The 27,980-nt window shown below is 32.6% G+C and overlaps 1 protein-coding gene across 1 annotated transcript in view; it reads left to right on the forward strand.

The window, feature by feature from the left end:
* Nucleotides 1-27,980, forward strand: part of LOC129231693 (tyrosine-protein phosphatase 69D-like) — a 679,130-nt gene that overhangs the window by 577,116 nt on the left and 74,034 nt on the right. The window contains exons 3-12 of the mRNA XM_054866058.1: nt 1,424-1,720; nt 4,955-5,251; nt 6,851-7,086; nt 9,559-9,628; nt 13,119-13,240; nt 14,507-14,732; nt 17,672-17,780; nt 17,885-18,031; nt 25,928-26,144; nt 27,403-27,445. Coding sequence (XP_054722033.1) covers nt 1,424-1,720; nt 4,955-5,251; nt 6,851-7,086; nt 9,559-9,628; nt 13,119-13,240; nt 14,507-14,732; nt 17,672-17,780; nt 17,885-18,031; nt 25,928-26,144; nt 27,403-27,445 — 1,764 coding nt within the window. The remainder of the gene's footprint in view (nt 1-1,423; nt 1,721-4,954; nt 5,252-6,850; nt 7,087-9,558; nt 9,629-13,118; nt 13,241-14,506; nt 14,733-17,671; nt 17,781-17,884; nt 18,032-25,927; nt 26,145-27,402; nt 27,446-27,980) is intronic.

A 27,980-nucleotide genomic window follows, 5' to 3' on the forward strand; every position in this document is an offset into this window, starting at 1 on the left:
CGTAAAACTTGTAGTGATCGGTTTTCGCAAAAATACTTGTTTTTCACAGGAAACTGGTGCAAACCCGTGAAATCCCGTAATGTTGCCCGGAAATAATCTTTCACGTTTCGAAATTTTCTCATAATGTAGCAACTGTTTTTTGATTATTGTTGCTAAAATATATTTTTAATTTGAGGCAAACTGGTCTTGGTTGTTGCAAACGGAATTGAATGTTCTTGATAAAAAATCTGACTCCATAATTATCAAAAATAAGATTTTTATTTACAAGATGTTGATCTTGAGAAGGATCGAAGAGCAGTGACTCTCTTGCACTGTATTTGTGCCACAAGTATGAAATACCATTGCTTCGGTAATTTCCCTCAATTGCATCATATATTGCGTTCCGTAGTTCCCCGGGGAGAAAAGTTATGTAAACGGTTGATGAGCCTGCCTCGCCACAGGTCTTTTATTTAGCAACTAACCGTTTTGGCAGGACACCAAAACCTCTTAGTGTTTAAGTTTTCCATTGAACTGTAGATGAGTTCACACAGCCATATTTCCTTTTTCCAAATATATGTTTTCAATAATATATGACCTTTTACACATATATTTTTTCGCCAATATTTATGATCATGATTCTAGCCTTCATTGCACATCAAACTTTCGCATCCATAAGTTAATTTTTTTGTCTCTTTAAATAGTTTTTTCTTCTTTTTTACTTCCTTTTACAAAAAAGGAAGTATTGTATTCACGAAAAAAATTTCACTCAAAAATGGGCCTTAATTTCAATTTTGCTCGCCCCCGAATGAATGTTGGTTTTTTTTTTTCGACTCGACCACACGTGAATATATGCCTAGGAAGCTACAGACACCCGAAATACCCATTTTGACGATCCCCGAGTTAATTACATCGAGATTTTTCGTGACGTCTGTATGTACGTATGTATGTGCGTATGTATCTCGCATAGAAAGTTTAAGTTTGGTACGCGGACTCATAGTGGGGTCTATTTGTGCACCTTCCTTTTTGGTTGCATTCGGATGTTCCTAAGGGGTCGGTCTTTTGCCCCTTTTTGGGGGAAAATCATTGTTAATTTCGATGTAAACTCAAGTGGTGTTATAATTTGACGGACTTGGCGATACATCGACTGTCTTTTGGTCGCCAAGTTTTGTCGCCAACTTGGCGACAAATTTGGCGGTTTTTTTTTTTTTTTTTTTTTTTTTTTGTTATTTTTAATCTGGTTTCGATTTGGCCACTGTTGGTGATATTTAGAGAGTAAACTATTGAATCACATTAAAATCGCCAAAAATGGGGAAAATGACTTTCAACTGGAGTAAAAGGAAGTCATGTGATGCACACATCAGCTCGTTTAATCTTATTTTTCTCTGGTGTTAAAAGCAACATTTCTAAAAATACTAATAACGCATTGTTTCTTTTTAATTTCCAGTTCCTGTGACCATAGAGCTTGAGCAGAACGTCACATCACAATTAGCTGGGCACAATGTTAACTTAACCTGTCTAGTCACTGCTCATCCAACCGCTACTGTGGATTGGTATAAAAATGGAGAAATGTTAAACAGCACAGAGACCCGTAAATCAGTAGAAACACCCGGACTTGACCAAACTACTATTCTGGCCTCTTTGCATATAGAGAACCTCACAAGAGATGATAATGGAACTTACGATTGTCAAGCAAGTAATGAATTTACCAACGCAACAATGTCACAGGATTTACTTGTTGAAGGTAACTTTTCATGAGACCCATGAAGTATTTATCAAGTATATTTCTTAAATATTGGTTATCACTCATTAAAAATCTCCAGTGTCTCAAAATATTATCCCCTGAAAAATAATCTTAATGAAAATTGAATTTCATAAATTACAGAGCAAAATATATTATTTTCAACATTCTTTAAAAAAATTTCTTTCTTTACAATTAACTGATCAATTATGAACTCTTAAGTCAGTTTATTTTCTTGTCTAAAGAAAATCACTTCGCTTAATCTTTGCTTGTGTTTCATGTAAGTACACTTCATTGACACTATTTTTTTTTTTTTCACCTTTCCATTACAAGAAGAGCTTTTCTGAAAAATATGAGACTTTTACAAGTTTTATTCATTTCTTTGTCAACTTTTATGTATTTAACTCAATCTTTTGTGATAGAAGAAGGATTTTTTTAATACGAGCTCCAAGTACTGGCTTTAAGCAGTATTAACATTTTTGTCTCTTCCGCAATAAAATCATCGAATAAAAGTATCAGCTTAGCTAGAATATGGAGGATTAAATTTCTAACAACTCAAAGGCTAGAAGAAATATATTTAATGTCCCCTTCACCAACTTTGCATGAATCCGAAAGAAAATTTATAAAACACGAGTTAATGTTGATTGTGTAGTCGGTTCTAACAATTAATATATTACTGTCGATAAAAATATTTCCTTTTTACATTCTGGAGTCCAACTGTTTCAAGAATTGAAAGATTGACTTAGGGTCAACTGCCGTTACCTAGGATAAAACTTAAGGGGGTCCGGGACACAAAAATCCTCAAATTTTGCAGTTTTTTTTTATAATTTGAAAAATTGCTCCGTTTTTTTCTGCTTAAGAGGACGTTTGAATCTTGTTTCTACCTTAAATAGAACAAAAGTTATAGTTATTTTTGTTGCATGCATCTAACAAATGTGTACATAACTTTAAAACTTTAAACGCGTTTTTCTCCATGATGCAATTTTTCCCGATTTCTTGCATTCAAACTCTTATAAGTCAGGAACCGATAGAGATAAAGTAATGAAACTTGGAGCATATCTTTTTCAAGCAATTTACTTTAATTTTTATTCGGCGAATTTGAAAAAAACGTTTACTTCAAAAATTATGATTTTTTTAAAAAAAAAGTATCTTCGAATTTTTCGAAATTTTTCTTCAAATATTTTTTATTTTTTATTGAATCAATATTTTTAAAATCGCCGAATAAAAATTAAAGCTTGGATATTTGTGCATACTTTTTTGAAAAAAAATGAAAATTGACCAACAATATTTTGAGTTATAGCAATTTAAAGCAACCCCATTTTTTTGAAAAAAACTAATTAAATTTAAATAAAAAAATAATTTTTTTTCATATTTATGTTATGATTTTGCTTATTAAATAAATGATGAATCAGTTCAAAAAATTTCAAAACTCTAAAGTACATAATAAAAAAATTTTCAAAATGTGTCCCGGACCCCCTTAAGGTAGGATTTTGCAACAAAAAATTGCAGACAATCATTTTGGTGACACAAACAACTATTCACATAATTATGTCACAAATAATTTTTGTGCACCTAAAGAAAAACATGAACTGAAGACGCTTTAGAATAATTAAGGAATTCTTTATCTCTGAATTTCTACAGAGGAAATAAAATTTTCGCCTTTCTTTTTTGTAGAATCGAATGTCTGTTCAATGGCTGCAATTGTTCAATGTTACTTACTGTTCTTCCTAATTACTGCTGCTGAAAATTTGTGCACTGCGAAACTTCTTAATTTTTAGTAGGTTTCAAAAAGACGCCAAACAAAATGGTTTTTTAGCATCACAATGTTACCATTTTGAATGAACGTGCACTTTATTGCCATGGGCTCAAAAACTTTTGAAAAACCCTTTATTGGTCTGCTTCTGTTTGAGAGCAATGGAACTTCAACTCACTCTATTTACGACATCTTTTTGAATGTTCACAATATTTTTATTGGCTCTTGATAAATAGTAGCTCTATGCATTTAACTAAAACTCTGTGCGAAGAAAAATTAAACGAGTGCATGGGAGTAGTTTAACACTATCGATTAAAGATGCTATCAAATATTAAATAATTTTATATTTAAATTGCAAGATTTAGTCTTTACTGCATTATGTTGTTTCCTGAAAATAACACTGTATTAAGTTGAAGAACCTGCCTTTTAAAAAAAAAACATAAAAAAACATGTTTGATATTCTTAAGAAAAAAAATATCTCTATGAACATTTCCGCTATCCTTATACTTGGTTAAATACTGCTTTTTCATTTTGTCATTTTGCTATTAGTGTTCCCTGGAATAATTGATTAAAATTGATTTAAATATACCAGAAGATTTTTTCTTCAACTAACTAAAATATGCTTTATGTTCAAACCAACATGAGACAAAATATTTCTTTGTGTGGTGATTCCACTACACATGCTATAATTTTTTAAATATTACGTAAATTTGCCTTATTACGTATCCAAAATATTAATTTTTACAAACACAGATAAAATATTTTAAGGAAATCAAAAGTACAATGATGAATCAATCAATCGTAGAACTGCGTTAGTTTTTACAACTAAGACAGAATGTTTCCCATAGTAAATAAGTTAGGTCATGAAGGTTTTCTCGCTTATACGAACGACTAGAAAAACGCATATACGATTCTCCACTACATTAACAAAATATGTAGATGAAATTCAAAACTATAGATCATCTCACGGTGCATGAGAAGGTATGCTTTAGTTTTTACAACTAAGACAGAATATTTCACATAATAAATAAGTTATGCTGTAAAGATTTTCTCGATTACGTGCTTCTCATTATACGGCGTTTTCAAACGACTTCTTGAAAAACGTATAAACAATACTCCACTACATTAACAAAATATGTAGATGAAATTTAAAACTAGATCATTTCACGATACATGAGAAGATTTGCTTTAGTTTTTGCAACTAAGACAGAATGTTTCACATAGTAAATAAGTTACGTCGTAAAGATTTTCTCACTTGTACGTGTTTCTCAGGTCGTTTTCAAACGACTTCTTGAAAAACGTATAAACGATACTCCACTATATTAGCGAAATATTTAGATGAAATTTAAAAATAAATTATCACATGGTGCATGAAAAGATATGTCTCGGCTTTTCTTTCATATCATTCGTACTATAAATGATTTGATATGAATAACATGTATGGTTTCATGGTTTACATTTCTTCTAATCTTATTTCTCCCTAGATCCCCCAGAAGTAGAATTTTTGGAAGATCAAATAACTGTACAGAACTCGAGCACAGTTACCTTGCGGTGGCGAGTAGGTTATGATGGTAACTTACCAGTAACGCGGTTCATCTTGGAGAAAATTACTAATCATCCTGATGATCAGTCTCTTGGAGATATAGCCGTACCCGGTAATTCTTCTAGCTTCAATGTATATGAACTGCTTCCTGGAGTCGTGTATCAGTTTACTTTAGTTGCCGAAAATGAAGCTGGATTTAGTAATAAGGTTACTTTGAACGTCTCCATGCCAGCTGATGGTAAGTGTACTGATCGCATATTGCATTTTATTTCTTTATTCCTCAATCACTTGTTGCCATAACTGGTGATTAATAAGAGGTTTTTTTGTAGATTTTATGGGGGAAAATACTTTTTTATTTGTAATGACAGTTATGGGATATGTTGTTTCGTAATTACAAGGAACTTCGTGGTCGGTGGTATGTAAAAATATGAATATATGGAAAAACATAAATGACAAACAGTTCTACTAATAGCCACTGAGAATCTCGTCTCTCACCCTTGTACTCATAAAAGTTATTTTATCAAACTTAATTATGAAGAAATTATTCATGCTTGAGTTTTGCTGCACTAGGCTATGGTTAACCTTAACAGCAGAGATTATGCTATAAAACGCTTCTCATTTAAACTTTTAATAAGGTTTCTTTATTTGGCGAGTAATTCTTTTTAGAACAAATTATATGCAATAGAAAAAACGAATAACTACATTGAAAACTAAAAAAGAAAAAGCAGTTCTAATAGCAACTGATAATCGTGTTTCTCACCCTCATATTCATAAAAGTTATTTTATCATCTATTTTATTCAACTTAACTATGAAGAACTTACTCATGCTTGAGTTTTACTGCGATCAGGCTATGGTTAACCTAACACCAGAGAACATGTTATAATACGCATGTTATTTAAGCTTTTAATACGGTTTCTTGATTTAGCGAGCAATTTTTTCTCTGACGATTTATATGTAACGGCGTAACCAACCTAGTGTGACTGTTTGATAAAAAACATAACCTACTACTATCCCCAAAATTGTAAAGTTTTTTCAAATAACCAAATTTATTGTCTAATATTAGTGAGCATGCGGTAAATTTTCTGGCAAATACTCCACTAATTTATATGTTTATTATTGGAATAGTTAAGTATTTTAGATTTTTCCAAGTTGACAAATATTCATATATGACCCATTACTACACTTGGATGCAATCGATCTTGCATTTTTACAATATATTTAATGAAAAATCTAAACAGCGAGCCATAATCCATGTGATTAAATCCGATAACTGCGTCTCACAGCTGAACCATGAAGGTTTCGTTCGTATCCAAAAGAGGTCCTTGGCGTAAAGAGCTTAAACCTCCCAACAATTTTGGTTGAAGTGACATTTTATTTAATGACCTTAATAGCTGTAAAGATAAATAAAAATCTGTATTTTGAAGATATTCGCTGTAATTATCCCATTTTAAAGTTATGAAAACTCAAAAACAGTTTGTTTCTGGTAACTTGAACTCAGATGGACGAAGAATTAAACTATTTCATTGATTAAAAAAGGTTGCGAAGATAGGCTGTTTGCTTCACAATTAACATACTGTCATATCTCTTGACTTTGGCAAAATAAGCATTCCTACTCGTTTCCCTCCAAGCCAAAATGAACTTGTCCAAGGTCGGGCGTCTTGTTATCAAAGCCATGCTATAACGTCATTTATTTAGTATGTGCATATAAATATTAATTAAGATGAACTGTGTTTCCACCATCCAATAAATTACGCACACAAATAAGAAATCTGTATTTCAAACTATCTTAAATTTTAAATATATCTTTCTATTTCTGATGCATTTTTTATTTTCCAGTTCCTCCTAAGGTTTCCTGGGTCCATATCCTTGCGTCCACAAATGAGAGTTTGCTCTTCGGGTGGAGAAGGCCGAATCACGACAGCGGAGCTAACATTACTCATTATAAAGTTCAACTTAAATATTTTAATGGTACAGTTCGAGATAAAAAGGATATGGGGATTAACGCTCCTGGAAGAAATAATCTCATGTACATATTTGTGACTTTGGATCCAGGAGAAACGTATAACTTTCAGGTAGTTTATCAAACTTTCTTGCGGTTTTTCTAAATTATCAGACGCGTAAATAGTTACATTTCAAAGCAGTACGTGCAATATTAAATGCAAATTTAACTAATCAAAAATGTATCGATATTTTAAATAATTAGTTATGTAGTTAGATAAATTTATTTCAAACGATTTTCTTTTCTTACAGACTTGTTCTTTTTTTTTTTTACTATTTTATCTTCAAAAATATTAGAATTAAGACATTTTCAAATTTTCTCTTTTACAATAGTTTCCTTTTAATGACCTTCTTTAGTTAGTGCATGGTATTTTTCCCTAAGATTTAGCGCTGATTAAAACGTTAATTTTCAATTGATTGAGAAGCATGATGTATCTGGCGCATATCTCAATTGAAACTTCATATATAAAGGGAAAAAACACAAATTTATTAAGAAAATTCTATTTACTTGTGAAAGATATAATTCCTTCATTAAAAGAAAAATTTATCAAATAATTGAGAGGCAATTAACACAGTCGAATGTAAGATCGAAAAATTGCCCGTTGTTTCAGCCATGGCACGTTTTATATACATACATTTCGTATTGTTTACAAACGCATTTTTAGAGTTCATTTCAATTAGTTCAAAACTCTGGTTCTAATATATATATTTTATGAACTTTATGTAACTAAATGCACATGCAATTAGTTTGCGGTCCGTATGTGTCAGAAATCTTTCATTTCTTATTCCGATCCCAATAGCACAAATTGTAACAATTTAGCCTTATGTACTTTAAGTATACTCAGTTGTAGAAAAAAACTGTCATCTGGTTACACTTTCACACATAATGTTGCTTGATAAATGCATGCGATTAATTAATTTACGATCCGTTTCTGTCAGAAATTTTAATTATTTATTCAGATCCCAGAAGCGCAAATTGTAACAATTTAGCGTTATGTACTTCAAACATACACATACACATGGTTATAGGGAAACCCTATCATCTGGTTCCACTACTACACATAATGTTGTAGTGTTGTAGTTATTATTCAGCATGCTAAAATGAGCATGCGTAGAAAAGATTAACGCAATGATCACGAGAAAAATGTTTATCATTCTAAATATTGATGACAAAATTACTATGGAATGAAATTAACTTTCCTGCTAAAGAATGAAGAAATCTACAAATTTTTTAAAAATTATTTTTGGTATTAATTGCTCGAAGTAAGTGGCGCTAGTTGCTTGCTAGTTGTGATTAAAATGTGGCGACGGTCCAACAAATCAAACAGTGTGTATTATGGTTAGCCTAATCATAATAGATAATCGTACCGATAATTGCAAGGAAGTATGCGCCGAGTTTAGCACAAAAATGCACCAAGGTTACCGTAATACGAACGTATGTGAATTCAAGTGAATTACTAAAAAGAATGTTTCCAAAGCGATGTATTAAACGTTGAAGAACCATAGTTTGCTCTCCACTTTCTCCAGAAATAACTCCACTGGATTTCTTCTTGTGGGGTTATGATAAAGACTCCCTCATTATCAAAGTCATGTCTATGATATTTCCGTTTTAAAGAAAAAGATACAAATGGCAGTTCTCTCACTGCTACACTTTAATGTTAAAAAAAAACATTTGGAGTGAAATCGAGTACATGTTCGACATTCTTCGTGCTACTAACAGAGATCACGTGCACTGCACATTGAAGATACTGAAGAAACAACTGCTAGATTTAAATACTAATTTTTAGAAAACTGCATTTCGTTTTGCCTCTTACAGGTAACTCAATCTAAGTAAGAATCACCGATTGGAATAAAACTTTGCACATTGATAGAACACTCAAAAATAAAGAACATGTTTCTTTTTTTTCAAATCGGCAACAAACACCTTCAACGGGGTAAAATTTACCCCAAAATATTGGATAATTGGATATTAGAGGATACAATATATTCTTTTATTTTAAATGTGATTACAAAAATTCAAATATTGATTGAAATTTTGAAAAAAACTAAACAAACTAGAGTTGTCGTGTTTTAGGATTTTTCTGAAATACTATTTGTTGGGGTAAAACATCCCTCGAAATCTTACCTCTTCGCGCGGCTAGTTGCCTATGAGCAATTTCATGTCAGAAAAATCACCTTCTTGATCTCACCATTTCCGATTTCAAAAAAGTTTGGCATGAAGGACACACATGACAAGATAAGTAATCTTGCCAATTTTATGCCAATCGGTGATTCACACTTTTTTTATTTATTTATTTATTTATTTTGAGCTTTAGAATTGGGAAAAATTAGGATGAAGATCTCTTTCAGACACGCTGTATAGTTTAAAATGTAGACACTAAGCGACGCTTATTTTCATAATCGGGCTATGTTCTATTATATGAGAAATTTTATATATTTGACATGTTGAAACATGTAGCTGAATTTATACATTTGAATTCGACTTCTTCTAAAGCTTTTCAGCAACTCAGTCTAATGCTCAATTAAGCATTATGTGTTTTATTTAGGTTCAAGCCTGTAATTCCATTGGATGTGGTCTTTGGTCGGAGCCATTAGAAGGAACTACATCTGATGGAAGTAAGTGCAAGTTTAATTCATTCTTTACGCTTGCGTAGTTTATTCAAATTAATTTTACTCCAAACTTAACAAAACATGCAAGTTTTGAATTGGTTCTCTTTAAGATTACATGTATAGCCATTGAAATTCAATCTATTAAAACCATATCCATCCCTTATTGGGAGATGTTCAACTTTAAAGTATTATTTCATCTTACAAATAACTTCATTAACGCCTAACCGCGTTCAGAACTTCTCTTAAAATTAATCTCTCATTTCTCAGCAACGAAGTGAGTTCATTACATTTATTCAATGAAAGACAGTTAAGTAATAATGAATGACTTTTCACTACAGAATTTCCTGTTTGACTATAACTTAACAGCATATTTAATGAACGACAATCAAGTAATTATGAATGACGTTTTCCTTCGAACAGTTTCATGCTTTGTTGTAAGTACTTCAAAACATAGATCATTTTTGGTACTGATAAATTTTCCGTCAGCTTAAAATGTTATAAAACGAAACGTCGAAAAAAATGTACAGGTAATGGAGAAACATCATAACCTGCTCTTAAAAAGCAAACATTGCAGACCGAATTCAAGAGAAAGGTAAACGTAGAATAATATTTGTGTTGAAAATATATTTTTTTCGATCTAAAATTCCTGAAGAGATGGAAATACTTGAGACTGGGAAACATTTTAGCTCTCTATTAGTAGAAGATGCGTGTAAAAAATTAAAAAAAAAAGCAATCAATTTCGTTTTACAAATGCCTTGAAACGTTTTCTGTATTTTACCATACATTCTCAAAGGTTTATCGAAGTTAAAAATTTTGTATGGTGCAATATACCTAATTTTAGAGCAATTATAATACTAATTTTGCTTTTTTTTTCTTTCATTGGTAAGTTTTACTTGCTTATTTAAAACATCATTGAGACTTTAAGTGAAATTTTCTGTGTCTATAACGAGTTTTTCTCAATTCGCTAACTTTTCCCATACTGCTTGCCAACTTACCCCATACTGCTCGCCAACTTACCCCGTGACGGGCGAAAGTTCACAAAAAATTATGTAGTAAATACACAAAGCATAGTACTGCCGAAACAAAAACACGACATTATTGCTGATACTATATAGATTATTCAATCAATAAAAGAAACATTTTCTACTTCATATACAAACTTTAAAAAAAAATTAAGTTTAAAAACTTCGCCAACTAACCCCGGTCTCCCCTACGAATCACGGCTTGTATTTCAAACTAAAACTTCTTTTGGCTAAACGTCTTACCATTGCAACTGCTTAAACTAATATACCAATTTCCTACCGGCATGACCGCTATTTGACAAATGTAGAACCTTCTGTCCCTAATCTAAAGAAAGCATAATTCCTGCCACAATAATTACTTCCTATTGCTATGGCTTGTTTCATTTTTATAGATCCTTGATTTCAATTTATCCAGCCTTTTGAAGGCATTGGCAGAGCTCAAGTTCCGTAGTTTCACCTACGTTCTGTACAGGGGCGTAGCTAAGGGGGGGGGGGTTGGGGACAACCCCCCCCCCCCCCCCCGAAACGTTAGTCTCAAAAAAAAGAGAAAAAGAAGAGAGATGAGAAAGAAAAAAAAAGAAGAAAAGGAAAAAATTCCAAGCGATTATATATATATATATATATATATATATATATATATATATATATATATATATATACAGTGGCTCCCAAAAGTCTTCGTATACCTACGACTTTCAACGAAATAGGCCCTAATTCATTGGTTAGAATTTATATTTCGGAATAGGTATTTAATTATACGATCTATGATCAATTTTTAACAAAACTACATAAAAAATTTTTTAAAAAATATTAAAACTTAATTTTTTAAAAATCAAAAACCAAAAAGTGCCGGAATTTTTATCTCACAAAAGTCTTCGTACACTTTATAAAATGTCTATATATTATAGAATAATCTAACTTTTGATTAAGTTATTAATTAGTAGAATATCATGCAGTATTCATAACACCTTTTAAGCGTCTGGGAATAAATTTCATTCTTTTTCTTTTTTTTTTTTTTTTTTTTTTTTTTTGCGCAATTTCTGAATAAGTGTTCAACCACACTTCGAGTCTTACTGTTTCTAGCTCTATTTTCGTTTTAAAGTCCTATTTTCGTAATCTAGCCTCCATATATCTCTAAATACGTTACATTCAGTTAAATCTGGAGATTGAGGGGGTATTTTCTAAACTTCAGGACAATTTTCGAGGCACTAGACGCAAACGTTGAAAACCGTGTGGTTCTTATCGTTATCTTGATAAAAATCAAAGTTGTTTCCAATAACCAGATTTTTGGCTAAGAGTTCAAAATTGGTTTTTAAAATATTTAAAGGAACATCATGATTCATTATTTCATCAAAAAAATCCAAACTACCAAGCCCTAATGCTGATATGCACCCTCACACAAGAACACCTCCACCGTCCTGATTAACCGATTCAACTAAGTTCTTAAGATTAAGTTCCTAATTTTTCTTCTACTTACAATTATACAAAAATTTAACCAAAAATGTTGAATAAATTTTTTTCTGTAAGTAAGACGTAATTATAAAACGTTTTGAGTTTATTTATCATTGATTTTGCGACGAAAAGCGTAAGCTTTCTGCTTTTCGCACGGCGAAGAAAATTTCTGCAGGAAGAGGTCCCGTGTAATCCAGCTAATCAGAGAACTTGGCGAACAGTTTTAGGTGAAAATTACATGTAAAATTTTCATTCAACTCTGCAGAAACTTTTACAACACTCAAATGTATATTTTTCATAATTTTTTTAACTGTAAATCTCCGATCACGCTTTGCTAACTTTGCCGGTTGACCTTTTCTTGCCTTGTTTTCGATCCTATTCCTTTCTTTAAATCATTTTATCAAGCACTTAACTATAGAATGAAATAAAATAACTAGTTTAGAGACATTTCAAACCAATTTACAGCTACTGTGAGGAAAAAATTCAACTTTCGAATGGTGTTTGTGGTTTTTTACGAATACCAGTCATTTTAAAGTAATAAACCCAATATTAAGGAATAAATAAACAAAAAATTAAAGCCAAATGACATTTAAGGGTCAACACAATGCAAAAATAATAAAAAAGCAACATATGATAATTTTAATCATGAATTTATTCGAAAATATTTGAGTGTACGATGACTTTTGTGGCGTGTTATTTCTCTGTATCTTCGTTTTCTGACCCATTTCAAAAAGAAGATAGGTCAATATTTTGAAAAAACCTATAGGTTGTATTTAGAATGTAATAGGAATGATGTGAAAAAATATTGGACTTCATATTCGAAATCAGTTTCGAGTTATTTTGGTTTGACTAAAAGATTTCAAAGTGTACGAACACTTTTGGGAGCCACTGTATATATATATATATATAAAAGAAGTAACCCCCCCCCCCCCCGAAAGTCGGGTCTAGCTACGCCACTGGTTCTGTATCTAATTAGTTCTGGAAAAATATCACATGCCAAGCAATTCTTTTTTCTGTTTTAGTTCCAGATGCCCCGAGAAATGTCGAAGTTTTTTGTGACCATGATTTAAATAAGGACTTGGATACCTTGACGGTCAAGTGGGAAGAGCCAGCAAATCCCAGGGGAACTATATTAAGTTACAATGTAGGTATAAATTTTTTAAAAAAATAACAATTTTTCTTGTTTCTTGCTATGCATTGAATAAAAATATCGAATCATTTTAGTTCCAAATGATATCGCAACTTTTAATCCATAATTATTTTGTTTAACATGGTTATTTTCTTCCTTTTTCTTTGTTTTTACTGTGCGGTTTTTTTAGTAACTCGAAGTATATTTTTTTACACTGTGTTTCATATCAGTTTGTCTTACATCATTATTACTTTTGAACAGAGAAATTCCTTTTAAAATCGAAATTAATGCGAACTTAGGGTATTCTTACATTAGCTGTATCAGTAGTGCCAAGCAATGACACGTGGATCACTAAGTCCATCTTTCAAGTAAAATAGCTTAGCTGTTAAAACCATCCATAGACTCTCTCAACTTTTAATTCCATTGACTAGTTAAAATGGACTTTAGAAAGAGGCCGATATAACTTTAAGATTCGGTTACTGTTTTTTTATTTATTTACTTACTTATTGATTATTTTTTATGTATTCCATTCATTTATTGATTTTATTATTATTATTATTACAATTATTTTATTTTTATTTATTCATTTATTTATTTTTGAAAAATATAGACTACATTGGACCAAAAAAGAAGTTGAGTCGTCGGTCGTGCATACTGCATATCATAATTGAATAACAATGCCATTGTAGGAATAAAGGCTTTCACGGACGATGTCAATTATGTTGTGAGATTCCGGGCTGATGTGCCGTGGTCTGAGTGTGGTTACCCCAAACGTTTCAACCGAATCTGCGGCGGTCATCTTTAGTGTTTATGCGGTCGAAGCTTCCAGGGAAGCCCTAGCAACTCAGTTTCAAGGAAGTTGCTTCCTTCGAAGCTTCGACCACGTAAACGCTGGAAGTGACCGCCGTAGATGCGGTCGAAACGTTTGGGGTAACAACACTCAGACCACGGCACAACTGCCGGAAATCTCACAACGTAGTTAACAATTCCATTCTTTTTCCGTTTTCTTTCAAGGTGTCCTGCTGAAAGGTGTTTTTTTTTTTTAGCTTATTATCGAAGTCTCTAAATATTTTGTAAAAAATTACAGTATCAATGTAAGAAATGCTGTTGTCAAAAATAACTTTGAATATTTACCTTGATTTTATTTTAGGGTCCCCCCTAATTATGTGCGATGCACAGATTATTCTTTGTGTTACCTTGACTATAGATTAAAAAAGAAAAAAAAAAGATTAAAAAAGATAGTTACAAAAAATTGCTACAGTGTCCTTTTTTTAATTTCAGATTACAATGTTTGCTAGAGCGCAATATCGCAACGACATTGGCCAAACCGTTGAAGAGAAAACATCACGGATTGAAATTTTTGACGTGAAATTAAACAAACAAGAATTCAAAACGGAAATTTTGCCCAACACTGAATACGTTGTTCAGATGTGCACAATTAATAGGAGTGGATGTGGCCCGATGTCAAATATCACTGCCGAAACTCAATGTAAATCTCTCGCAAATGGTAAGATAACTTTTTAATTTATTTTTTCAAAATGTCTTATTTTATTTATGTCATCATAGCGAAAAGTCGGCAAACATTCTCCGAAATGCACTTAAATCTACTAACAACCGTGATATATTCAAAATATGATGTTTGATTCCATTGAAATAAAAGTACGAAAAACTTGAAGTCTTTGGAATTATTACAATGTCTGAAACGTATTTTTATAGCTATAATACTTTCAGAATTGGATAAATAATTGCAACAAAATGAATTTACTGGTAAACGTTAAACCTCTCACCGTCAAAGTTTTTTTGTAATGAAAACTCTCACAAAGTTCTCAATCAACCAAATCATCAAAGTTACAAATCAACCTCTGAGGGTGCTGGATTAGGGGCTGCTCGGCTCCTGGTCTGGATTTAAAAAAAAACAGAGCTGTCTTTAGGGCCCTATGCAATCTGTTAAACCACGTGTTGTAATAGGTGCAGGGAACCCTCCCTGAGTAGTAGTGTAGGATATTCAAAGTCAAAATTTTTACACACGCATAGCAGAAGTTGAAATGTTTCCAATTTAAAAATTCTGCATAAGTTTTTTTTTTTTTCCTCAAATATGCTTTTTTTATTTTTTTGTACTCAGTTTAATGAAGATAGTTTTTAAAAAATTTTGTACTTCTTGGGAAAGTGTTTTAGTTTTTATTGGAAAAATTGTTTTCAATTCTATAATGAGGAATATCATGTGTAGTAAAGGCTTAAGCATATTTACTTGTAAATAGATAAAATATCCACAGGTTCGTTTAAGTTAGTTACTTTAGAATCAAAATCATCTATACTCTTCCTTTGTTAGATGAAAATCCTCTATTTCCTCTGTTAATTGAAATTTCGGTATTTTAATTAACAGATCACGGTTAGGAAACTCCAAGGAATCTCTGCCCATTTGAATCATACAAAAATTTAAAAATTTGTCCTTATGATACAAAAAAAAAAAAATAAAATAAAAATCATAGATTGGAAAAAAAAGGTACAAACAAAAAAACTTAGACTTTTATTATTCTTCTCGAACTATTTATAAATATGTTGACAATAACTCCTCATTAGCTATGCACTCATGTACGTGTATATAATACTCTCCTTCCTCTCAAAGAAAAAATGCATACGTAACATACGCACTCTAGTGATAACTAGGGTAGACCGGGGCACGTTTACGCGGATTTTTTTCAATGAATTTTCTACAATTTATTTTTTAACATAGGAAATTTTAGAGACTGCGGTTTTATGAAGCAGTTGATGGACTCAAAATTGGTATATTCTGTTGTTGCTCAGTTTGTGTTTTTAACCGTTAAAAAAATTATTTTTGAGTCGAAGTCCGTTGCATAAACTTGCCCCGGACACGGGGCTCATTTACGTATATTTATTTTGACAGCTAACGTGGTTCTGTTAGTGTTTTGAACATAATGTCTTATCATCGTTATTTTAAAGCACATTTATTACAGATTGAAAAGTGTATAAAGTAAAAGATGAACAGGCATGAAGACAGCACTACGTGATTGTAAGCTATAAGATACAAATTTGTAACTCAATTAAAAATTAAATGGTGATTTTCAAAACTTAATAGCCTGAAAATACTAAAGTTTTGAGACAGTTCGGAGTGAAAAAAAGCATCAGGGCACGTTTCGAAGTAAAACACAGTAAGAACGTGCGTATAAAGGTGCTGAGACGTCAACGTGTAAACTTGCCCAGTCGCCAAGTTTGGATTTATTTTTAACGTGTAAAAAAATTGATCAAATTTCAATTCATACAAATACAAGTCTCAAAAAAGGATAAAATTCTGCTTTTTTTTTACATTTGTTCTTTCTTAACTAAGTATTATTTATTCAAAATAAGCTTCAAAACGTTCAACTCAAAATTTACTCGTCATGGTAGGAAACATTATTTTTTTTCTGCATGCTAGACCGAAGTTCGACTGGAGCTCAAAAACGTGTGAGGATATGTTCTTGGGAGCATCATCGATCTGTTGTTACTGTTGGCTCTCCAGTTATAATTCGTTTTGAAAATTGGACACTGCATAAACGTGCCCCGGTCAACCCTACCATGAAAATTCAAAACCTATACATACGCTAATAATACCAATGACGTTAATAAGGATAGGCTCTACTGATTAAAATAAAAGTTGAGAAAAATTATTTTAAGAGGAAAATATAACTACGAATCACGTTACTCATTTATTGAAACAGGTAGATGTAACTTTTATTCCGAACTATGCTTTTTTTTTTTTTTTTTTTTTTTAACAGCTTAACCTGGGATTTGAACCTCAAGGGTTTTAATAGGGATTTCTGCAAAGCGTCAGCCTTGTGTTCTATCCTATAAGGCGGGGGGGGAGGAGGGGGCATCTGAAATACAGTAATCTCCCGATTATCTGCGGAATTGGGTGGCACAAGTGTCGCGGATAATCAGAATCGCGGATAAACCGCAAAAAGACTAAAATGAGGGACAAATAAGATAAAACTTGTCCTTCCTCAAAAACAAATTTATAATTTACGACAAAAAACAGCTATTGGTATTTGCTTTTTCTTGCTAAAATACATGTTCCTGATTGTTGATTGACTCGCGGATTATCCGCGGGATAGTCGAGAGTTTACTGTAAAGTGATTTTGATGATGTGCTAGCTTACACATTGTTCTTCTCCCTTTTTTTTTGTCTCTACTCTCAATAGGTTTCTACTGTGCTAAAAACATAACGTAATATGTAGTTGTTATGTCATAAGCATACATATTATTTCAATTTATTTTTTTTCATGTATTATATTTATTTTATTTTTTTTAAAGCACGAAATTTATCTCTCAATGTAAACTTTGTACATTGAAAATTAATTTTATTACGACTATGAAGAGAACTTAATCGTGAATATTGTCAACACTTGTAGTTTTTTTGCAAATACTTAACAAATATCTCTTTTTTATGTAGTACCAGCAAGTTTACCCCAATATTCAATGCAAAGAAAAAATAATACATTGGACTGTCAAATGCTTGAATTGAAACTTCAAAGAGTTTCAGAAAGAAATGGAACAATTTTGTGAGTAATTGCTACATTTCAAGTTATTAGACTATATTTTGTGTTCATCTTATTTGTTTATCTTATCGGCAGTTTATAAAACTTACTCTCTTTTTTTTTTCAAGGTGTTATAAAGTAGTTATGATAAAATTACCCAAAGGACAAAATTTAAGCAAATTGCCTGCCAATCCTGAACTTGTGCAATTGTCAACGCATGAAAAAGTACACAGAAATGGAGGACATGGTGCATATGTAGCCGAAGCTTTCACAAGGTCAGTTTCTCTTTTTGTACTCATATGTTGTAAAAGCATGGTATTTATCATTTTGTTTTATATCAGTGTTGCAACATAGATTGCTTAATTTATCCAACCAGCTGTATTTTGCTTCGAATTCATGTGTGTATTTGTGTTAAAAGAAAAAGCAATTTGACTGTTTTATACGATACTTCTCTCCGCATGATTCATATCGACGTTATTGTCAGGGGCGAACTACTAATAAAGCAGTGTAGGCAGCTGCCCTGGGTAGAAAATTGATCGTGTTATGCATTTCTTTGATACTCTTGAAAACAAATTATCAGCGAATTTTCGTGCCGCCTGCCTTATCTAGAGGTCAGAGAAGTCTGACGGTGACAGGAAGGTCCGGGTTCGAATCCCAGCTCGGGCATAGACGTACTTTCTCTCTCATGTCCTTGTCCTTTATTTGTGTGAATGTGTCGTTGTGCTGTGAATGGCTGCCTACCCTATAAACGGGTCCATATTGCAGGTGTGCACTGTAGAAGTCGGACTTCACACAAAATTACAGTACAGTTGGAAAAGTGAAGCAGCGCACTCCAAATTGCCAGCCTAGCTGGCACGCGACAACAACAACAGCGAACGTTCATTATCAATTGAAACATCTTTTTTCTACACATTAAGCAATTTTTTTTCGCTACCTCATGAAAAAAGAGATGCATCTTGAAATGCTCCTAAATGCTCCTAGATGCATCTTGAAATGACTAGAACTTAATATCCCGCTGTACTAAAAATAACGAGCTGATCTGTGCATCACATGACTTCCTTTTACGCAAATTTAATGATAATAGTGCCTTGGACTTGGAGTAAGCAAATAAACACTTTACATATTTTCACCCCAAGCTTGTTGCTAACCGAAGCAAAAAAAAAAAAAGTTCATTCAGATTGATTTTCCCAATGTTGGAAATTTTAATGTGATTTAATGGTTAACTCTCCAAATATCGCCAATAGTGGAAAAATTGAAACCAGATTTAAAAACGGCGACAAAACTTGGCGACAAAAAGCTTAGCGATATATTGCCAAGTGTTTGCCAAATTGTAACACCACTTGAGATTGCATTGAAATTAACAATGATTTCCCCCCCCCCAAAAAAGGTGTAAAATACCCCCTTTGGAACATCCGAATGCAACCAAAAAGGGGAATGATCCCACAAGGAGTCTACGTAACAAATTTCAACTTTCTAGGACATACCGTTCTTGAATTATGCGACATACATACGCATATAAGCACATACATACGTACGGCATACAACAGGCATACACATACAACAGACGTCACGAGAAAACTCGTCGTAATTAACTCGGGAATCGTCAAAATGGATACTTCGCGTGTCTATACATTCTTAGGCACTTATCCACGTGTGGTTGAGTCGAAAAAAAAAACTCAACATTCATTCGGGGTGAGCAAAATGGAAATTAAGGCCGAGTTTTGAGTGAAGATTTTTTCGCGAATACAATACTTCCTTTTCGTAAAAGGAAGTAATAACAGTTAATAATCCGCCATATTTGTCCCCGTCCTGACAATAACGAATTACAAATAAAGGAAACGAAATAGTCTGCATTTTCCGCTTAAGCATTGTATTTTGGGGGGGGGGGAGATACTACCAGTGCGTGTATACGTTACGGATTCTTTGGGAAAACCTGGAATTTCGCGTCATGCTACTATACTGCCGTGCTAAAGCACATAAGTCGCATCTGCGCTATTTAAAAATTAAGTTACGGTCACCAGGTGATTTTTTGTCACATATTTCACCTAAATACAATGTTTCATGGTCATTTGTCAATGGGATTTTTTTTTTTTTTTTTTGAAATATCTGAAAAAGTTGCATCTGGAACAAATACATGGAGGGACACAACTTTAAACGGCATTTTCTGATTTTGAACTCAACCGCAGATATTATTATTAAGCTTAGCATGGCAGTATATTCCTACCCGTGCTACTATTACCAGTACTGCTATAAAAAGAGAAATTTTATAAATAAACTAGCGGTATCTGCTCGGCCTTGCCCGTTGTAGAAAATTAAAAAGTCATTTGGTTCGTCTGTTTATTTACAGGTAACTTCTGTCACGGGAAAAGTAATATTGTTTTTCAAGAACTCTACATATTTTCGGTAGATTTTGAAAAAGATTTTAATTGTTTTACGTCAACAGCGGTATTTCTTGCGAGAAAAATACAAATGTAAACAAAAACATGTTTGCATATAAAGTGTGGCTCAACATTGTTGGCGCTTAGTGGAAGTGTCAAAGACATCGATTTCGTAGGAAATGTGGAAGGCAGTAAACGCGCTAAGCAGATCAAGACTTCCACAATCTGCACCTTATCTTTAAGTTAAGCGTGTTTTTCAAATTAAATTAATTTCTTATTGCAAGCCAAAAACGCCGCTTCAAGGAGAAAAAAAACTTGTTTCGTTAACGTTTGATTACAGGAACCAATGCTTCTCTTGTTTACAACTGGTTTTGATTTGAACTCGACCAAGGCCGAGCGCCAACAATCTTGAACGGCACTGCATTCATGTACGCTTGTCAAAGAATTTGACACATAACTTCTGGCTTCAAATTTGCCGGCATATCACTAAGTTGTCATCAGATGCTTGCCAATTCATGACATTACTTCTGTCCCATTACTTCCGTGATTTTCCTACGACTGGTTTTTAAGATTTATGAATTTCAAAAACTATTTTTTTTATTGATTTAACTTGGTTAGAACAGTTTGGTAATAAGAAAAAGCATTCATTTAAAAATAATTTTAATACAAAACCGTAAACGAAAGAACGAGACAAAATAAACATTTCTTTTTGGAATTAGCTCGAACTAAAATGCTTCCATTTTATTTAAAAGAAAATAACATTAGAAATTGAACCAGAAGTAATAAATCGATGAAGCCCAGTTAAAGATTTTACAGTTTTAGTTGTGATTCAACTATAATTCATTAAAAGTATAAAAGTAAGAAAAAGAAAAAAAAATTAATCATTTCCCATGTGATAAATATTTTTCAAATTTCCCATCCCTTCTGCAAAAACATTTTCCAATGTTAAATGAAAATGCATCATCTTAGAAATTCGTTAAATGAACAGTTGAAGAAACAAATTATTTTCTGAGTGAATTCCAACGTTTTTCATTTAAACTTTCTCTGCGAACTAAAATTTGTTGATAAAAGAGTAATTCTCTTCAAGAAAAAAGTCAGGATATGAAAATCATTTCTAAAGCAAATACTTAAATATTGAAAACAATTTTATTCACTGCTTGGATTCTGTACTCTCTCTTACCATATGTAAGCGTCAGTAAATTGTATTTTAGTTATTAATAAATGCACTTGTAGAGTATTCCTTCTTCAAATCTAAAAAATTGTTTAGTTGTTTGATTGAACTTGAAGGAACAATTTAGTTTGTAGCAAATATGAATGCAGGCTTCGTATTTTCAGCATTTAGTTAATGTTTTCCGAAAAAGATATAAATATTTATCACAGTCTTTTCCAGTTGATTGGAGTTTAAAATAATTACATTTTAAGAATAAATTCAAATTTTATAGTCTACATAAGATTCCCACTCATTTCCATATTTTGTGTATACCTGCATGATATGATACAAAGTAAATGTGTTGGAGGACTGTGTCGTAGCCTGAAATATTTTTCGTGAAGAGTTCTTTTATCCCCCCCCCCCCCCCCCCCCCACACACAGAAAAAAATATACGAACTATTTTTCGTCAAGATTACTCAAAATGTAATCTTTTACGACTTCATGACAAGACATCCACGAACAATGCTCGTAAAAACTAAATGTAAGTTTTGCAAAAGAAAAACAATGAAGGGAGAAATAAACAACTTTTGAATAAAAATGCCGTCGTATAGACTTACGGTAGGATTTGAGCCCTAATAAACCATTTTCATTAATTGTCGACATGAGCATCGTAATAACTTCCACATTATACAATTTACTAGTACTAATGTATCTTTATATCGTGCAGTTGAACGAAAAATACTAAGCAAGTTTGAGAACACAAATTAAATATCATTTCAACTGTACCTCTTTTAATTGTCAAAAAATATGTTCACATTTTTTATAAGTTCCATGAATATTTCAAGCTCATGATACGTATTCTAAAAAAAAAAAACTTCAAAATTAATTTTCTTGTGAAAGTAATAATGAATAAAATTTTAAAAAAGGAACTGAATACATTTTATGTATGATCGAATGATAATACTTTTTTTTTTAAATCAATCCCAATTTCATTGGGAATGCAATTTCAATATGCAGGGGAAGCTTCAGTTGAAGTAACGCCGTATTTTTTATTTTATTTATTTATATATACATTTTTTAATAAGCGAAATATAGCTAACATACAAGCACAGCACCTCACCACCGGCATTTTGCATTCTGTTGTCCGCGTACCGTGGATGATAGCTTTTATGCAATGGTTGCTAGTTTAACTCTAGGAATATGTTTGCTATGCTCGCGACAATATGTTATCAATTAATGTAAGAATATATAATATATCGTCGCCTCAGAGCAACAGTAAAACATCTAATCCCAGGAATAACAGTCAGATATCCTGCTATTGCTCAGAGGCGATTATATGTAAAAATAAGGTTAAATCAAGCGTTATAATAAAAAATAGTTTTTAGATTTTTTTTCTGATTAAAAACTAACTTAATAGTGTCGTACGTTGTATGCACAGTTAGCTTCATTGGCCTCTTGAAATATTAAGTAAAACTTCACCTAACTGGAAAATCAATTTTAAAAGTATAACTTCCAACTTGTTCACACTAGTACACGTACATTTTTCCCTGATCCCCTAATTTTTAGTTAGTAAGCATTATTTTTAGAACTAACGGAAATGTTTACTCGAATAACACAATTTTTCAATACTAACGTAAAGTAAAGGTAATACAAGAGAGCAAGACATTCCAAGCAAATTTGGAAGAAGAGAGCAAAATGTTTCATTACCTTTGATGATCACTGCTTCAGCTTTTAACGAATTGTCGAGATAAGATGGAGGCCTTGATTGCACATCTTTCAAACTTTTCAGAGAACCGGAGGATTTCGGAGTTTCCTTGATTACAGCTCAGCAGCAAGCATGTAGTCGATGCTTTATTCCTTTCTTATCGAATTCATCCCTTTAAAATATTGAATATCAAATGCGTGACTCTTTCCAGAAAAAACATTTTGTTTTTAAAACTGCATTACCACAGACAAGGTTTTTGTCGATTCGGCCATGATGCAAATGAACAGCTTATAAGTGATTTTCAGATATGTGTACAGTGTATTTAATGTCTCCTTCAATATTAAATGCTTAGCTTTGTATCCTGATATTGGTAAACGCTATCATTTTTGTCCCATAATAATTGAACACCATTTTGCGCTTCAGAGGTATAGATTATAGAAAGCAATTGAAGGGAGAGGCTTTTTTTGCATACAGAAACCGTCAAAGAAGTTCAAACCTAACCAAAAAAAAAATCTGAATTTTGACATCTGGAATTCAAATTATGTTTTTCGCAATCATGAGTGTGTGTGTGTATGTAGGCGTGTGTGTTTGTGTCTGTATGCAGGCATGAGTGTGTGTGTGTGTGTGTAGGTGTGTGTATGTGGTATGTGTATGTATGTGCAAGTGTGTATGTATCCGTATGTGAGTAGTATATGGACGCAACCTGGAGACGGTTTTCGTTAGAGGAGCAGCATCGGGAGGGGCCGGTCGACGGTGGTGCTGCAGAAGGAGGCGGGGGGGAAATAAAATCATAGGAACATCAAAACAGTCAAATGAGAACAATAAGCAATGTGATTCCTCAAAAAAAAAAAAAAAAAAAAAAAAAAACAATTCCTATACAATACCAATGTATAGGAAAACAAAAGTGGTCACAACCTGGACCTAGTCCAAGATGGAAACAGGTCACTTTTCCGGCACAGCAACTGACACTGACATTCTGTTAGTCAGTTGCTGGATGAATGTTATCTGGGAAATTGAAGTTCATACTGCATTTTACAGGTTGCGAGACAGTCGTGTCGCTGTAGGCGTTTTGGCTAGAAGTCTTAAATAACTCTCTCTTAAGCCGGCGTTGCTACTATTTTGCGGCCTTGACCACTGATCGGGTCAGCGGACCACAATTCTGGTCCCTCTTAACTGTTTCCACACAGTGAACATCATTTTTTTTTGAAGCCCTGAAATCCGTACAACTAATAACCTCTGATTAGCCTGTTTTAAGTCTCAAAACTATCTTTCATGTTGTGGGCATCTTCTAGACCAAGGGTTCTCAATCTCTCATGCTCTACGCCCCCCCCCCCTTGGAACGCTAAAAAGAAGTCACATACTCCTCCCTCCCATATGTGGTTGATACAAGTAGTACAATAGAAAACAGAAGGTGATTAGGTACGATAACTGAAGTTAGCTATTAAGTAAAGGTCAAGAACATTTCACGCACAAAATTTAACATTGCTACACTAAACTTTATTTTGAATATATTTTTATTAGACATATGAAATCCGAGAAACAACGAAATAAACACACATGTTTTGAGATAATCTAGAATCTAGCTGTTTTGCGCCAGTTACTTTCTTAACATCAGAGAGAGAGCTGATCTTGTTATTAATTTTCTTATGTGACCACAAAGTTGAATAAATTATGATTTATTTCACTTTTAACTTTATCTTTTACTCACTCTCGCCTCTCTTAAAATTCGTTTAATCCCCCTAGAGGGTCGTCCCCCCCAGGTTGAGATTTACTGATCTAGATCAGTGGTACTTAAACTTTCACACTTGGGGGAGCACTTTGAGTTTACAGTTTTCATGAAGGAACCTCTTTATAAAAGAGCATAAGAAAAAAATAGCTTTATACTACTCCAACTTACAAGCTTATCATTGCATCTTTATTCCATCAAAATTAAAACATTTTGTAAGGTATGGAGGGGGGGTGGTAGGTATACCATACCATATATGTGGTATGGTCTACCTACCATTAAACACCAAACTACATACTATTAACATAAACCCCAAAACTACAAAATAAAAACATTTTGTAAGATATGGTATCTAGACCATACCATATGGTAGTCATACCATAAGGTAATGGTATGGTAGTTAATTATTATTTACTGTATTTATTTATTTATTTATTCATCTATTATTCTATTTTTGTTTTTGTTTTTTCTGAAACACTTTTCTGAATAATAAATATGCGTCTCGGTTAACGTATTTAAAACACTTGACTTTTACGAAAGTTAAGACAAGAAACTTTGAATGAAATATTTATTTGTGCTAATTTTTACTGGTAAACAACCTTGAAGAATAGTCTTTCACAAAAAATAAAATTTTACTTAAATTTTGGAGCTTTTACTAAGCAGCGGAACCTCTACCAAGTTCACAATCATTTGCAGAACCCTAACCAAAGTTCTAGGGAGCCCCAGGGTACCGCGGAGATTGAAGACCTCTGGGCTAGACGATGACGACTAGCCGAACTAACTATAAGTATAAAAGAATAGTTAAAAAAATAAAACAAGGATCTAAGCTATAATTACAAACATGCTTACCCTGCAAGCTTCGGGGAACAAATGAGGTACATCAACGCACAAATGCGATCACAGCGCCACTGCCTTACGAAGTCAGAGGTCAGTGCGTAGCAGGGCGTGTTCGCGAAAAGTTCAACTATCATTTGATTCCGTAGTTACGTATTAACATTACTTAATTGATTCTTTAAATATTTTTTTTAATTCCCCCTCCCCCCTTCAGTTATTGTTTTCACCAGTGTATTTTTTGTGCTTGATATTATTAAAATACGTTTCAATTAAGTATTTAATTTAGATATTTCTTAGATACCAGTATACGATGCACTTTATGTACTATACATGTTGAATTTAATTGAGTAGGATATTAATTTTATTAATTATTTTCAGTGACGAATTTGTCAGTGAAGTTGTGATTGGTGACAATCATCAGCGCAACTGTGAATCTACCGATACCATTTCGTATGACAAAAAGCGACACATTGTTCAAGATCCAGGACCTATAAAAGATAGTCAAGAAATGGACATTGTGCAAGATGGCAACTTAGCTCCCAGTACAAATTATACTGGTTACATTCTTATCAAAGTACAAGGACCTAATGACACAGTAAGAATTTTTTCAGTCAAAAAATTATTTTTTAAACTTAGAACATTTGAGTTGTCGGAAACAAAAGTGGTATAGGTCAAAAAACACTAACACCACTTTTGCTCTCAACGGCTCTTATGCGTGGTATAGCTAATTTGCTTAAACTTTCCTCTAAAAATCTTATTTTGTTTTCATTTGAAAAGCCGTTGAAAGCGAAACTGGTTTGAGTGTTTTGTGCACTACACCACTTTTGTTCTCAGTGGCGCATTTATTATTAAATCAATAGTGTAATTCAGAGTTTCTCAAAGTGGGATCCCCTAAAATGGGAAAAATACTAAAAAATTACAATCCAATTGAGGCAATTACAATGTGCAGCTGGCTTAGGGAAATATCATCGATATATAACTAAGTTATTTTATACCAATAGTTGGTAATGAAGGCAGATTGTAACTGCGTCTAGACTTGACACACTACAAAGTAAGAAGGGAGTTGTGAATATTATTAGTATGTTTAAAAGTTAAATAATTGGATAACTTTCTATTCCGATATATTGATTTTTAAGTTTGTTTTATTAACATAGCCCGAAATAATAATGTTACGTAATGAAAACGAGACAGTAGTTCGAAAAATATGCATAGAAAAATAAATTTATATATATAACTGCGTAAATACATATTAGACTATTAGATTTAGAGATCCTCTAGTGTAATTTGCATTTAAATGTCACAAAATTGTGCTGAGAAAAAACACTACCGAGTGTCCTTGATCGCATTGACCTCAAGTAGTAATTCAATACGTTTTCAAATAAAGGTGGAATTCTCTGATGGAAATAAAGGTCCCCTTTCAGCAAATCTTGAATGGATCGCGGCCAGCGACTTGAAAAAATTTCCTTCTTATTTTCGTTTTCGTACCAAATAAATAGGAAGCATTTTTTAAACTCAAATAGGTATTTTTATGTCGTCTATGAATTTTTCATAGGACGTAAAGTACACTGCCGTGGGCAGGTAAACGGCAGTATCTACAGAAATGAGTTGGAAATAGACTTTTTTTAGCGCTTTTTAAAAAGCAAGCTTGTGCAATAATGCTAACTTACAATAGATGACACAAATGCAAAAAAAAAAAAAAATTAAACATTTGTTGTTACTGCCTTTACCTGCCCACGGCAGACTGAACTTCAAAGTTTCTACGAGCAGTCTTAAAGTCTGTTATAATATAAGGCACACGTCAAAAATCTTTATTACTTATAAATCTAAATGCTTATCCATTCTTTTTCTTACAGGTATTAACTAAGACAAGCCCATATTTTTATCCAATATTAACTGGTAAGCATTTTTTTCCAGTTACTGATCTTCTTTTCCTTTTTTTCAATGAAATTTACTTTAATTGGCTCTTATTTTCTTTTCAAATATTTATTTTTTGCAAAAAAAAAAGTCACTATATAAAATTTTAAAAACATATGAAAAAACGTAGTTATATCTAATAAATCTCATAAGTTTAAAAAGTAATCCATTTTTGAGTACTATTTGAGCGCAAAACAAAAAAGTTTATTGCTAGCAATGACTGAATAGCCGTAGCTGCCTGTTTCAATGAAGCCATTCATTTCTAAAATATCAGTGCATGTTTTTACATAATTTACTCTGTACAATGATGCAATTATATGTGCTTGTTAGTGAGCTCTTTCCGTAGGATGAGGCGACACTAGTTGAGCATAGGCGCACGTTGAGCAATCGACATATCTCGACAGCTATTCACCATACGTGTAGGTATCAAATGACGAAAAGAAAGGGTAATGGGAGGGGAACTCGTCGCGCGATCTTCAATTGCAGCTCGACAAATGAGGGAAATATACGTGCACAT

Source organism: Uloborus diversus, chromosome 10 (genome assembly GCF_026930045.1).
Source record: "Uloborus diversus isolate 005 chromosome 10, Udiv.v.3.1, whole genome shotgun sequence".
Lineage (NCBI taxonomy): Eukaryota > Metazoa > Arthropoda > Arachnida > Araneae > Uloboridae > Uloborus > Uloborus diversus.